The sequence below is a fragment of the Ambystoma mexicanum genome, chromosome 10 (assembly GCF_040938575.1).
Source record: "Ambystoma mexicanum isolate Mex_15411 chromosome 10, UKY_AmexF1_1, whole genome shotgun sequence".
NCBI classification, from domain to species: domain Eukaryota; kingdom Metazoa; phylum Chordata; class Amphibia; order Caudata; family Ambystomatidae; genus Ambystoma; species Ambystoma mexicanum.
The window spans coordinates 680,843,154-680,857,960 of NC_090932.1; the positions used below are offsets into that span (position 1 = coordinate 680,843,154).

Consider the following 14,807-nt stretch of genomic DNA (forward strand, 5'->3'; position numbering starts at 1 on the left):
ACACATCTTTTCACTACTGTTCCTTCTCACAACCCACCTCCAACTCTGGGTACTGCTTGCTAGTCTATGCATAGCATGTGATTCTAAGCAGATTAACAAGCATCAGAAGACATGCATTACCTACCGTAAAAGCATTTCTGATGATTGTATCTGCTTAAGTTCACATGCGCCCACCCTTCCTCCCCGCTCGGATGGAAGGAACATAAGACGTCGTACTACTGTCTTTCTTTTCTATTTTCTGTACTCACTCGCGATGGTCATAAGGCTCCTTCACGGTAGAAAAAATACAGTCGGAGGGACCTCGACGCGTGAGGGATTTTGGGTACACTACACATCACGTAGGGATAGTGTTACAGGCACGCCCATGTCGGCGTCCCCTTTAGTTTCTCGAAAGACAAGATGCAATACTCTGCGGATACCACTGGATGTCGGTCTATAGGCACAGCATGTGAATCTAAGTAGATAAAATCATCAGAAATACTTTTACGGTAAGTGATGCATGTCATACTTTATTTAAATCCAACTCAAGCAAAGATCAAAAAACACACTTCTAATATATATATTTCTGAGGCTTGTGGAATCTGCTTAGATCACATGCTGTGCAGAGGCCGACATCTAGTGGAAGCTGCGGAGTATTACAGTTTGTTTTTCGAAACTCGAAAATGGGCGTCGACACAAGGTGTGCCAGAAATACTATCCCTAGTGTGACGTCCACTGTACCCAAGATCCCTCACGCGTCTAGGATCCTCAGATTGTTTTTTTCCGCCATACTGGTCGGAAGCATCTTGCGGAGTCCCCTGGCCTTAGCCATACTTTTGCTAAAATTTAAAAATATTAATCTATTGACATCCTTCCCCACCCCAACGTCGAACTTCGACACTCGACGCCTGCTGGAGAAGAAATCGACCGTCGGCTGCTGCACGACGGATTTGGGCCTCGGAAGGCCGCTGGCCTCGACCCGGGCCTGGTAGGCCGCTGGCCTCGGCTCTGCAAGTAGGGAGAGTGAGGGTTGGTTCATACTCTACACTCTTGGTATATAGGTACACCTTATACATTTCCTACACTTAACAGCCCGCTGCCTCAAGGTGCGTATGGAGGGTACCCCTTTTCAATTCTGCCCCAAGTGCAATCGCAAATACCCTTGGGTCGACAGGCACACCACGTGCAATCTCTGCTTGCCGAGGGACCACCCCGAAGCAAACTGCAGAGCGTGTAGTAGGTTTAAACCTAAGACGCTTAAGAACCGTTCGATGAAGCGTTGGGCCCACCACGCCAGGCAGGCGGCCATGGCAGCGGAGGGTGCCTTCAGCGATGGCAGCGACGCTGTGCTTTCGGAAGGCGAGGGCATTACGGCGTCGAAAGACAGCCAAGCGCAGGTCCCCGACCTTGGAAGGTCGTCCGACAGGGCGGCTATGGGGAAGACCCCCGGCGACACAGGCGCTTCACACACCACCCACACTAAACACACAAAGTCCAACCGAGACTCGACGACGTCGAGTGCTCGGAAAGAGGCACAAACAGAACGGTCCGAATCGGTGTCCTCTGGGCGTTCGAGATCGCCGCATGACTCCAGGCAATCATCCACTCTTGCCAAGAGTGCCTTGCTCCCTAGGCTAACAGAAGTTCGATCGTCGGTAGACGAAGACGACTTCCACCCCCAGGCCGCGCTCCAGGAGGCAGAGCCCGCAATTAAAGACGGCGAGGCCCCACACTCGAAGGACAGGGACACCTCTCCCGATCCTCGACGCCAGGCGTCAAAAAACTCCGGAGCCACTAAGGGACAGGGAAAACATTTTTCTACGCACGGGGAGAGGGGAAAACAGCAGAAGAAACTACCTGTACATTCTTCCACACCTGTGAAACTCTCCACCCCTCCTAAACAGACAGACAAGCCCAGGTCTGCTGATAGGTCCACAACCAGCAAAGCTACTCAAATCCCATAGACTTGCTGAGAGAGTCATTCCCAGTTCCAAAAAATGGTCCAGTGAAGACATAGATAGGGTCATGTCAAGAATGTCTTCTTTGGCTGATTTTTATGATAATCCAGAACATTTCCTCTTGTATGATCCTCAAGGGGCCACACCCTCAGGCTCTACTGATCCTATCCCCCCGAGTAAGAAAGCCCGGTTTGAAACCCCGATGAGGTCTGAACCCTTCGAGGTACAACCTTACGCAACACCATACTCACGGTATCAAGGAGAGGCTTCCTTTTGTGTAGACCAAGAATTTGGTATGATAGAAGAGCAAACTGGGACGGGCTACTATGGGGATGATGAAGACCAGGAAGAAGAAGAGGATGACCCGGAAACATACAGAGTAGATTCCCGGGGAGAGAACGAAGCCCCGGTTACCGACTCCCAGGTCGATAACCAGCCCCTCCTAAATGAGGTTCTCGCTCGCGCAGCAGAACATTTCCACATTGACACCCACGGTGTACAGGAGGAAAGGGACTTCGCAGAAGAGTTAGTGGGAGAAAGGAGGCCGGTTGCCCAGACCATCCCTATCCTTAAATCCATTCAGCGGAGAATAGATCCGTCCCTGGTGAACCCAAACCTCACCAGAGCAGTCAATCCCAGGGTTGAAAAACTTTTCAGGGCAGCTCAGTCTGACCCTCTCTATATAAGAGGACATCTGAAGCCAGACTCCCTAGTTGTTACCAACACTCGTAAGAGGGCTGGAACACCCTTGTCTTCGTCAGAAGCTCCTCCCGACAAGGAGAGCAAGAAACTATACGGTTTCGGCAGGAAGGTAGCCTCAACGTCCGCCTATCAAGCAAGGATTGCTAACTCCACCACCCTGTTGGCCAGCTACAACTGCCATCAGTGGGAAGAAGTCGCGGCTCTCATAGCTCTCATAGCCTCTGCTCCTGAACCGTTAAAGGGCCAATTAGCTCGGATTTCCGCAAAGGGTAGAGCCGTGTCTGGTTGCATTTTGAAAGCAACCTTCGACGCCGCGGATAACGCAGGCAGATTGATAGCAGAAGGTACTGTTATCAAGAGACATGCGTGATTACGGCAGTCTGGTTTTAAGGCAGAAACTCGGGCATCATTGTTAGACCGGTGGAAGCCGATCTGTTGTTTGGTAAGGCGGTCGAAGACGCACTGAAAAATGCCAAGGACGAATACGAGACACTCAAATCCCTTGGCCAGTTAACCAATAAACCCCCTAACCAGAGAGGGAATAGTAATTTTCGTCGCCCACGTGGCCAAAATTCCCAGAGAGGATCTAACTATTCCCAGGGGCAGGGTACATAGTGGAACAACAACCAACAGTCTACCCAGGGTTACAGCAGAGGTTATAGGAGAGGTCTTGGTAAAGGCAGAGGCAGCCCCCCAGCAAGGGAGGCGGCATGCCTCCACCAAAGCAGTGACGCTCAGTTCAGGGTCCCTTCTCACGCAACCCCAGTAGGGGGACGCATTTCCAACTTCACATCAGACAGATGGGTGCTGTCAACAGTATCCACGGGATATTGTATAGAGCTACTGCAGCGTCCCCGGAACCATCCTCCACGACAAAGAGTACACTCCTTAGAACATCAGAAGATTCTCCTCGAGGAGATCGCCATTCTTCTACAAAAGGACGCGATAGAACTCGTCCCGGGACACCAGGTAAACAAGGGTATTTATTCAACTTACTTCCTTGTGCCAAAGAAAGACTTGACAATGCGCCCAGTATTGGACTTGCGGCCTGCCAACAAGTATGTCAAGCCCCAAAAATGTTGTATGACCACGCTACAAGAGGTAATCCCCCTCTTTAAAAAAGGGGGATTACATGGCAACTTTGGATATGAAAGATGCTTATTTTCATATTTCCATGTTCCCAGCGCACAGAAAGTACTTGCGCTTCAAGGTGGACAGTCGGCACTACCTATTCAAGGTACTGCCCTTCGGGATAGCTTCAGCACCCAAGGGTATTCACCAAGGTACTGGCGGTGGCGGCTGCACACCTACGCAGGGAGGCAATCCCGGTGTACCCTTATCTGGACGACTGGCTCATAACGGGGGAAACCCCCGGAATTTGCAGGACAAACATTCAAAGGACTATCGACCTCCTCCACGAGTTAGGCTTCTCAATCAACGAGAAGAAGTCAAGCCTGGTGCCAAGCACCTCAAAACAATTCCTAGGAGCAATCCTGGATACCCAGCAGGGGTTGACCTTTCCTTCAGAAGAAAGAATTCGGAATATTCTACTGCAAATTCCGCATTATCAGTCCGGTCAACAAATAACGGTACTCAAAGCAATGCGTTTACTGGGCATGATGGCGTCATGCATTTATCTGGTCCCCCACGCGCGCCTGCGTCCCATGCAGGAATGGTTGGCGAAACAGTGGTCTCAGGCAAGTGGTCAGTGGGACGATCTAGTGGTCGTTTTGCCAACACTGGTACAAAGCCTTCACTGGTGGACAAGAGAAAATCTCGCACAGGGGAAACCCTTTTATGATCCTGAGGTACAGGCAGTAGTCACTACAGATGCATGTCTAACGGGGTGGGGAGCTCACCATCTCCACCACACAGCTCAGGGTCTCTGGTCTCACTAAGTGGCCAAGAACCACATCAACCTGCTAGAGCTTCTGGCAGTATTCAGAGCGCTTCAGGCGTTGGAGCCCCACCTACTAAACCTGTCAGTGCAAATCCGGACGGACAGCACTACAGCCATGTTCTACCTGAACAAACAAGGAGGGACTCGCTCGCCAAATCTGTCCAAGCTTGCCCAGAAAATCTGGATATGGGCACTCAGACGGAACATCTTCCTGTCATCACAACATGTTCCAGGGGAGCTCAATTCCCTAGCAGATGCTCTGAGCAGAGACTCCCTCCCAGAGGAACACAAATGGGTCCTTCACAGAGAGGTCGTAGAAGATCTCTTCTCTCAGTGGGGTTTCCCCCCTATAGACTTATTCGCCACAAGCGAAAACAGACAATGCCCAGGATTTGCATCCAGGTTCCCCCAACCAGACTCCCAGGGGAACGCCCTGTGGATGAACTGGTCAGGGATGTTTGCGTACGCTTTTCCACCAACTCCTCTCCAGGAAAGTGGTGAACAAGATGAACAGAGAATCGATGATGCTCGTCCTATTTGCTCCCATGTGGGCAAGACAACCCTGGTTCCCACACCTACGCAGGATGGCGGTGTGCGAGCCCATCAAACTTCCAGCCTGGTACAACCTACTGTCCCAGCACCAAGGTCAAACAGTGCACCAGCAACCCAACTCAATGAACCTGGCAGCATGGCTCCTGAGGTCATAGAGTTTGGACACCTCAATTTGCCACAGAGGTGTATGGACATCCTAAAGGAATCTAGGAAACCAAACACAAGGCACTGTTACTTTGACAAGTGGAAGAGGTTCGTTATCTGGTGCCAGAGTAGACAAATCAACCCAGTTGATTGCACTCCTTCCACTATTGTTACATACATGCTCCACCTGCTAGATGCAGGATTGGTTTTTAACTCACTGAAAGTACACCTGGCAGCCATCTCGGCTTACACCACTTCCCATAGCAAGGTGTCGTGGTGGAAAGTACCAGTAGTTAAAGCCTTCATGGAAGGAGTAAAGAGACTTCACCCTCCTATTTCAAACCCACCGCCAGGGTGGGACCTTAATGTGGTGCTAGCCAAGCTCATGGGCCCCCCTTTCGAACCCATGCATAAAAGCAGTCTCAAACCCCTGACTTATAAAACGGCCTGCTTAGTAGCTATTACTTCTATAAGAAGGGTCAGTGAAATTCAGGCTCTGTCAGTGCAGGATCCCTTCTTTACTATCCATAAAGACAAACTGGTTTTACGCACACACCCTAGGTTCTCACCTAAATTTATATCCAAATTCCATGTAAACCAGTCCATCGAGCTTCCGGCTTTCTTCCAGAACCCGCAAAGCTCGGCTGAGGTGAAACTACACACCCTAGATGTGCGTAGGGCGGTCCTCTACTATGTAAATAAAACAAGACCGCTAAGGAAAACAGATCAACTGTTTGTCTCCGTAGCTACAGGCATAGAGGGAGATCGCGTCTCTAAAGGTGCCATCTCGAAGTGGATTATTAACTGTATCCAGCTGTGTTACTCACTCTCTGAAAAGACTCTGCCTTTTACAGCAAGGGCCCACTCTACTAGAGGCATTGGGGCCACTCTGGCTTTCATTGCAAATGTTCCCCTTGACACCATTTGCAAAGCAGCTACTTGGAGCTCTATTCACACTTTTACTCCGCATTACTGCATTGACACCCATTCCAAGGCAGATACACAAGTGGGACAAGCGTTTCTAAGACACTTAATTGCTCATGACCCTTCTCACATCCCACCTCCTTCTTATGGTACTGCTCGCTAATCTATGCACAGCATGTGATCTAAGCAGATTCCACAAGCCTCAGAAGGGATACATTACTCACCGTAATCGTATTTCTGATGCTTGTATCTGCTTAGATTCACATGCGACCCACCCTTCCTCCCCTCCGAGAGAAGGCGCATGATTGCTTGTTGTCTTACCTTTCTGTCTATCTGCTTGGATTATCTGTACTCGCGCTACTCCTCATGCTACCTCATGTCAGAAAAAATACAATCTGAGGATCCTAGACGCGTGAGGGATCTTGGGTACAGTGGACGTCACACTAGGGATAGTATTACTGGCACGCCCTGTGTCGACGCCCATTTTCGAGTTTCGAAAAAAACAAACTGTAATACTCCGCAGCTTCCACTAGATGTCGGCCTATGCACAGCATGTGAATCTAAGCAGATACAAGCATCAGAAATACGATTACGGTGAGTAATGTATCCCATATATTTCCAATTGGCCTTAAGGAATGGCACACAGTAAAGGTCCACAACCTGCAAAGGAAAGGGGTATACAGTGTGGATATGCTCTAGGTAGTCCTTCACTAATCAAATCCTAACTAAGAGGCAGTCCAATCCCTATGAGGAGTGGAGCCTAACGCTCAAAAGTACTTTCATTGTAGACAAACGCGTTTGTGCAGTAGAGCGAAAAACGGGGTCTCTTTCAGAGGCTGCGGGTTCATATGCTGCAATTGTGTGGCTCTGTGGTTTTCAGTGGCTGCGTTCCAGGGATGATTATGTGGCGGGCGAGTGACGATTTCTACCCTCCCGTGGTGAAGGCATCAGCTCGATTGCGGGTTCATATGCTGCAATTGTGTGGCTCTGTGGTTTTCAGTGGCTGCGTTCCAGGGATGATTATGTGGCGGGCGAGTGACGATTTCTACCCTCCCGTGGTGAAGGCATCAGCTCGATTTCACTGCTGCATGTCTCGGGGCAAATGGGGCACATCAGCAGCACACCCTCGAAGTTCGTCACCACGGCTGGGCGTCAAAGTGACCGTGTGCACTTTGGTTCAGGTGTATTCTCCTAATTCCAGACCTAGGTCGCATATGTGTATGGAACTCGGCAGGAGCGTGCCTTAGACCCAGTGCTTACATTCTCCAAAGTCTCAAGAGTCAACTTGAGACGGCCGCCGTTCCAGACCAAAGGTCCTGCGCAAGCTGGTCAGTTCATTATTTGGCCCAGAAACCGTTCCGAGAAGGCTTGCTTGCAGGTTAAGATGGAGGTACCTTAAATAGTTGGTCCCACTTTACAAATGGGTCAAAGCGCCTATGCAGACCTAAGTTCGATCAGAGGGGTCCTGCGGGACAACACCGGGCTCAGGATGCCAAACCTTCCAGCGGATCACGAGTGGTTCCTCTGCTTCTTGGTTTCAGAATGCTTGTATACGATCCTAGGTTCAATGAGAACTTGAGATCGACCTGGTATGGGTGTTTGGAGCCTTCTCTTATCCAGAATGTCCTTCGCGCCAAAACGAAGAGGACCCAATGGGAGATCTGCTCACATACAGGCACAGCAGACGTGGACCAATCACGGACCGCGGTGGTCCTAGTCATTCCCAGCACACCAGACTCTCTGGCACCCAGGATGTGTATTGGAACTAGACTGCCCAGCCCACATCCTGGAGGCCCACACACAAGGCATGCAGAAGCCTGCAAAAGCTTGGCGTTTTACGGGAGAAAGGAAGACAAAAAAGGACTGTCCGGGTCTGCTCGACTTGGGGAACGCAAAGGGACAAGATGGCCAAAGTACAAAACAAAGGACCTCGTGGAATGTCCATTTTGGGGCCCAGTCACTGTCCAGGGCCAAACACGGTAAATGCGAAATGGACCACAAGAAAGGGTTAAAAATATATGAAAAATAACAGCTGCCACCAGCTCTGTCCAAGGCACATTTGTATTTCTACAAAAAAAAAACTTTGAGGGTGTCTAGGGCCTTTAGAAACAAAAGGAAGACCGTAGCGCACAGTACTGTAAGGTACTTTGTGCACTGGTAACATGTTGCAAAGAAATTGCAGCAATAGAAAGGACTAAGGGAAACAAAGTCTCCCAGTACTGACTGTCTTTAAGGGCATGCCAGTTTACTTATAATAAAGTGAGTGAAAACCCAGCGGAGTACAGCAGAAGGTTGTGCAAAAGTCAGGCTACGATTGTCAGACAACAGCAAAAAGTTGGGGGGGTTCACAACTGAAGGGAAAATTGCACATAAATTGGAATCTTCCTAACATTAATCACTCTCAGCATTGTGTGTGCTTCCAAAAAGGCCCCCCTGTCCATCTTCCCTTCTGCTTCTTCTGATCTAGAACTCAGCATAAGTTTGAGTATCTTTGCTGCCTCCTCTGACGTGGTGCACAATGACTGCTTATCCTCGCAATTAAACGAAAGGCAGAATGTCCTCTATCCCGTAGGGAGGATATTTCGGAGCAGGCTCGCCTCCCTAGCCCCAAAAGGGGTGGCTCCCCCTTGGGGAGAAGGAATGAATCCCTGTATTCACATCACCACTCTGTGAACTCTGTATAATATAATGCCCTTGTTGCTATGTCCGGGACCGTTTTTATGAAGTTGTAATCTTCGGATCCCTCTGCTGCTCCTTTTTATTCGTAGATTTTCCCTTCTATGCCACTTTTCCAAGTCTTCAATTGTGGTTACAAGGAGAGTCATGTTTTGTTTAGTGTTGGCTAGTTTGCCTTGGAGGTGAATGATATCTTCCTGAAGTAACTGCACCAATGTTTTGGCATCCCTGTTTGCGTTTTCTGTCAACTCTGTGGCATTTTGTATTTCCAATTTGCCTCTTTCAATGAGCGCAATCAAACATTTAAATCCTGTTTGTGAGCACAGATGTTTTGGCATTGGTCGCTCTATTTGTCCCCAGGTGTGATGCCTCTGGAGGCAGCTTTTTTCCTTTCCATTTCACTTGTTTGGGGGAAAGTATGGGGACCAGAAAGAGTTTAGGATCTTGCCTTTTTGTATGGATCTCCGCGAGGACATCCGCCAGAAAAGCTGCCTCTCCTGGAGATTGTATGGCAGATGGTGTGTACGGAATTCCAATGAGAGTGGGACTGGAGACTGAGGTCTCCTGCTGCGTGATGTCTATCCCTGCAGTTTTGTAGGTGTTGCAGGTTATGGAATTGTAGAGAAATCTTGGAGGATTTATGAACAATTTTCTCTGGGCGGCTATAGGCCTTTTGAGCTTCCCTCCACTGGGAGCAAGCAAAGGTAGAGTCGGGAAGGGGGAAGTTTCTCGGCACTGCCTCCGAGAACTGGACGATCTGAGCAGGGCTTACCGCCAAATGTGTATTCAGGGAAAAATCGACACGTCCCCAACACAGGGCGCTCCTCTGTTGCAGTTGCCAGAACAGTGTTCAGGGGTTAGCAAACGCACCGTTTGAGAGTCTCTCTATTCAAGGCTACCCAGAAGGAAGATCGGCTGCTTTGCAATGCCTCCCCTTGCTAGCCTACCTCTAGGAGCCTTAGGAGAAGAGCAGCTTCTGCAGCCCTCACAATACTCACCCGGTTGCACTTCAGACCTGTTGGTTTAGCGTCCTCACCTTTTATGGGGAGGAGGGAAGGACACCCTCACCCTGGTCACCTAGCATCACATGCATCTCCCTCTATCCTGCACACAGCCATGTCAGCCACCCATGACCTAATTGGAGATTTGAGCGATCAGATCACTGAAGATTCTGAGCGGTACTTCAGTCCTTGGACTAGTGGGTCCAACTCGTCTAAACGCCTTCTTGAGGACCCCGCTCCTCAGAGCCTTCAGTAGTGTCCCTGCACTGCCCAGTTGACTTACCAGCTCTCTCGTGGACTACCTTGCCAGAACCGTCGTCGTTCCATGTTCAAGTCCGGAACTTTAATGGTAGCCAGCTTGTGCCACAATTCGCCTTCTCCCTGTATTCTAGCGCTTCCTATCTTCAAGAGAATCTGTCCTGGAGCAGCTTTTTTGACCGCGACTGGAACGATGCATGTTGTCGCCTGCAAACTGATTATTTCTGGAACTCTCCCGTGGAGTGTCCTGCAGAGGACTGCATCGTTGGAGTCTCCATTTCTACACCGACAGGGATTGCATCTTGCAGTTGTACCCAACCATAAGAATCCTTGAACCTGCAACCAATGGGCACCTCTCACCGGAACAAAGGGGGGGGGGGGAGATCAAGCCCCCCTGTTGATCCATCATGACATTTGGGAAAATCGGAGTTGGTGGGGGGTGGGGGGTGGGGTGGCCGTGGTAAGTAAGCATACCTGTGCCTGCCCCCCTCCAGCCCCTGTCCTTAATAGGGTAAAATTGTTAATACGCCAATTTTCCTCTTAAGTCCCCTCCACTCACCTTTGGTCGTTGAACCTGGTTAGTTATCTTGCCCCTGGATTAGCCTTGGGTCTTGAAGGAAAGCAAAACTTGCCTATCTTTAAGCCAGTTATAGAACCTTTTAATTAGTTTGAAACTAATTGCCACCAAAAACTCATTGCATCCTTTGTAAAGATAACTCATACCAACATTGTGTTGGAGCCTGTGCTTTTTGGACACTAGGTCCCATTCATTTTAGGGTTTGGACTTCTCAAGTTAGGATATTGCATTTGTGATTTGTTTCTGTCATTTTATTGCACCCGTTATTTAATGTCTTATTAAGTGAACCTGATTGTGATTGTATATATTTGTATTATACAGTATAGTGTGGTAAAGCTACATTTAGTTTTAATTTTTCGGTGTATTCTGAAGGCCTACCCTTTTTTTATTTTTTAGAACTTACTGTCTAAATTGAATTATTGTGTGATACTCTGTGTGGACTCATTGAAGACCCCAACCCCATGCTCGCTGTCCTGAGACTAAGCCTTGACACTGCTCCATTGCTACCTTGATTGGGTTTTGACTAAACGCTCAGAGCTCCCTTTTTACAAATCTAGGGTGGCCTCCTAAAATCTGTCCACCAGGTCATATTCAACAGGCAGAAACAAATTAGTTGGAAATGGTGTACAGAAACTGAAAATAGATTAATAGCAGTAGTCTTAATGCATTGAAGGAGTGCTCTGCTTATTTGGCAGAACCAGAAATCTGTGTGAAGGAGAAGGTGGTAAAAGGGCAGTATTTGCAGATAAGGAAGTTGCAGCGTGGAAGTGGAGGAAATGTGAGTAAATCAAGAGATTATGCCGAGGTTGTAGCCAAGATGGTCACAGTTCAATTGGGGGATATTGGAGACTGATGATACACTGTATGATCCCTTAATACTCAGGTTTGTATTTGGCATAGAAAAGTCACTATGCACAAATGTAAAGCAGTATGACTGGTCTGTTCCTGTAATTCTGTAATTCTTTTCTTTTATAATGACACAAGAAGTACACTGTATTTGAGTATTGGAACATTGATCACTTTGCCAGTCCCTCACCCTTCTGTCTCATTTGTTTTCCTATGTGTTGTGTGGTGTTTCCGATATCTGTTATCTATCAAACACATAGATAATGTGATGGAGGAAATTCCAGAGATGTCAATCTTCTGTATTTTTCACCAGGTTGTATATAAAGTGGCAAAGTGTCTTGAAACTGGTTTTTTATGCTTCTTTTGTTACCAGGCACAGATTTTATGGCTCGGCTGCATGAACATCTGAAGTATTTTGTGAATATGAAGATTTCCACTGACAAGTCTTGGCAGGGTGTGTCTGTCTACTTGTCAGGACATGAGGTCAGTGTGTCTACATTATATTACAGATAATATACATTTTAAAGAAGCTATCAAATAGTGGAATTAGGCCGAATCTGTTCTACCTTATGAATATTCTTGAAAAATAGCCAAATATTTTAAGCCTAATTGAACAAACGTCCATGAATATGGATGAATGTATGTGTCTGTATGAGAAGAACAGCGTTGGAGCCCCTATACTGAGGATGAGCATGGTTAAATATGTAACCAAGTCATGCTCACAAGTTAGTAAGCTGGCTACACCAGTAACACTCCATGTTATAGATTACTTTATAGCCTAACTCGTATTATCATATCTGTCATGCATATGTGTAACTATGTAACTTCTCTTCCTCTGTAAGAACAGCGCCTAAATGCCTCTGGGTTGGGTGCGCTAAATAAATAACCTGTTCTATGGAATTTCTCCCATTCAGGACGGTCCACAACCATGTTTTAGTTCACTGCACCCTCTACAGAGGAGAACTAGCCATTTGCAGATAGGTTTGGTCCCACCCACAAGGGCAGTGCAGGACCAAAATGCTAGGCAATTCTCCTTTGAACAAGAGTAGCATCAGCTACCCCAGACCTGTGTTTCAGCCTTGTTTGTCCTCCGCAGTGAGGTGAAGCTGACCCTCTCTAAGGTACAGTGTGCAAGTGGTACACGTCTGGATTGCCATGGGTTACGTTGAAACACTAGGTTTTACAAATTAAAGAAGACCAAACTGATCTGCAAAATTTCTCCTCTGTGAAAGGTACAGTGACCTAAAACGTGCATGTAGACCCTCCCAAGTGGGCTCCTTCCCAAAGAACCGGTTATTTGGGCGTGTTCATTCCCGGTTGAGGGGCTCCCTGACTTTTTCTTTTGTCTGTTTATGATTGTGCTTGTAAAAATATATAGATATCCATTTTGAATCCAAAAATGCTCACAACCCCACACTCCTATTATTGCTTTTATTGTTCTAGCCCATTCTGCATACATGTTCACCTTCAAGTAATCTCACCCTGTAGAAAAGTACAGCGTTTCGTAAAGATCTTATGTTTTGAAACTTTCAAGGATACAAGCGCAATTCTGAAGCAATTTTAACAGTCCCTAAAATTAAAATAAAACAATGGCTATAGTTACTTCTGTGGTCAAAGTCTGGTGTCCTTGAGTTGATCTAAGTCATTGGGGTTTTCTGTTGCAGACATCAGTATTTAACCTGCAGGAGATGTTACAATCCGCCATAGCCAACTCACCCTGTCATCATTCTGATGACAACATTAGTACTATTGAATTCAGTGGCAGTAATGTCTTCTCCATCTTGGGATCTCTATTGATATTCATAAACTACTCACTAGTTTGGCATATGTGCGCTTGTCTCTGAGCATATTTTCAGTACATAGCACATTTGCGTTAAATTACACATATAAGCATATATTTAGATCCACAGCTGACGTATCCAATCATTTAAATTACATTTTTGTTAATGACTCCTCCATAAAAAGGCATTTGAACTGATTTTTACCTTACAAAGAAAGTAGTTATTCTGCATTGTGGAAAAAATGGACGAGGAAGCGCAGTGTTCAGGTTTACAAATGTTTAACATTACATTTTATTTTTGCGCTGAAAACTACTTAAGGTACAACTGTTATAGCACTCGTTCGTGGGATACTATTGAAGGCTGGATGTTATCTAAAAAGGATGACCCCACGTTCCCCACTGTGTTGTATAGTCTATCTCTACGAATCCCACACCATTGATGAGCATTATGGACACTAGACTACCTCCAGTGAGCCACACCACCACAGACACCTGTGGAATGTGTGCTTCCCTTTTCTGGGGCAATCTTTGTGGCAGCTCCCTATACCTCTGGGGACCCTCAGAGCACTGACAACAGCACAGCCATCACCAGTCTTGAGCATTGAAATGCACTTTGGTGATATGTTTGCCTTCAAAATTCTCGATCAGACCAACTTTTCTATGAATAAACACATTGAGAGAGTTGTCGCAGTTGGTGGTGTCTATAACTTTTTTTATATTTAGACGTGCACCAAAGGAAAAGGCCACAACTCCAGCCCAGGTGATACCAAACGAGCCTTCCAGGGAACAATTAAACGAGGCAGAATGTAAAGCGAGACCTGGTCCCAGGTACATAGAGGAAACGTTCCTCTACCAGGTCAACGGACAGAATCTAGCTCTCCTCCAAGGCCTACTAAGTCCCATCTCCTGACACCCCTGCAGATCAGTCTTCCACTGATTGGAGTGATTGCTCGCCCAAGACACCAATTTCAGTGTTTCACAGCTTCACCCATAGTAGATTTGTTAAACTCCACTGCTCTCAAGTCACCAAGAGGATATTGGTAAAGATGAATATTGTTTGTTTATTTTTTATTCATTTATTTGGCGCACCGGACCAAGAGGTATGAGGGCGCAGGCTTAACAAGGATATTCTCAGCTTAGTTGCAGTGCTGTACATTAGTTACAGGTGTACATGGATTAATACAGTTACAGAGGAAGCAGTGAAGTACAATTAGAGTTTATACATATTTACAATATTTATAACAAAGATGTCAGTTATTAGTGTTTATTCTTTAGCCACTGGATGTAATTACGGCTAAAGTGGTGGTAAGTTTGCGGTGCTCTTATGGAGGGTGGTAAGGAATTCCAGTGTTGGGCTGCTTTCAGCTGGAAGCTATTGCCGCCCATTTTCATACGCTTAAATCTGGGAACGGAGAGCAGATTTGCATTGCTGTTTCGAATGTGTCTAATGGCCGTGTATCTGGTTATTCTGTCGGCTAGGTAGCGGGGGGCTTCATTGTTGAGGCATTTG

General features: G+C 47.2%; 1 protein-coding gene across 2 annotated transcripts in view; it reads left to right on the forward strand.

Annotated features, from left to right (window-relative positions):
• Positions 1-14,807, forward strand: part of XRN1 (5'-3' exoribonuclease 1) — a 2,611,979-nt gene that overhangs the window by 114,360 nt on the left and 2,482,812 nt on the right. For both annotated transcript variants that reach the window (XM_069618274.1, XM_069618273.1), the window contains exon 4: positions 11,891-12,000. In XM_069618274.1, the coding sequence (XP_069474375.1) occupies positions 11,891-12,000 (110 nt within the window). The remainder of the gene's footprint in view (positions 1-11,890; positions 12,001-14,807) is intronic.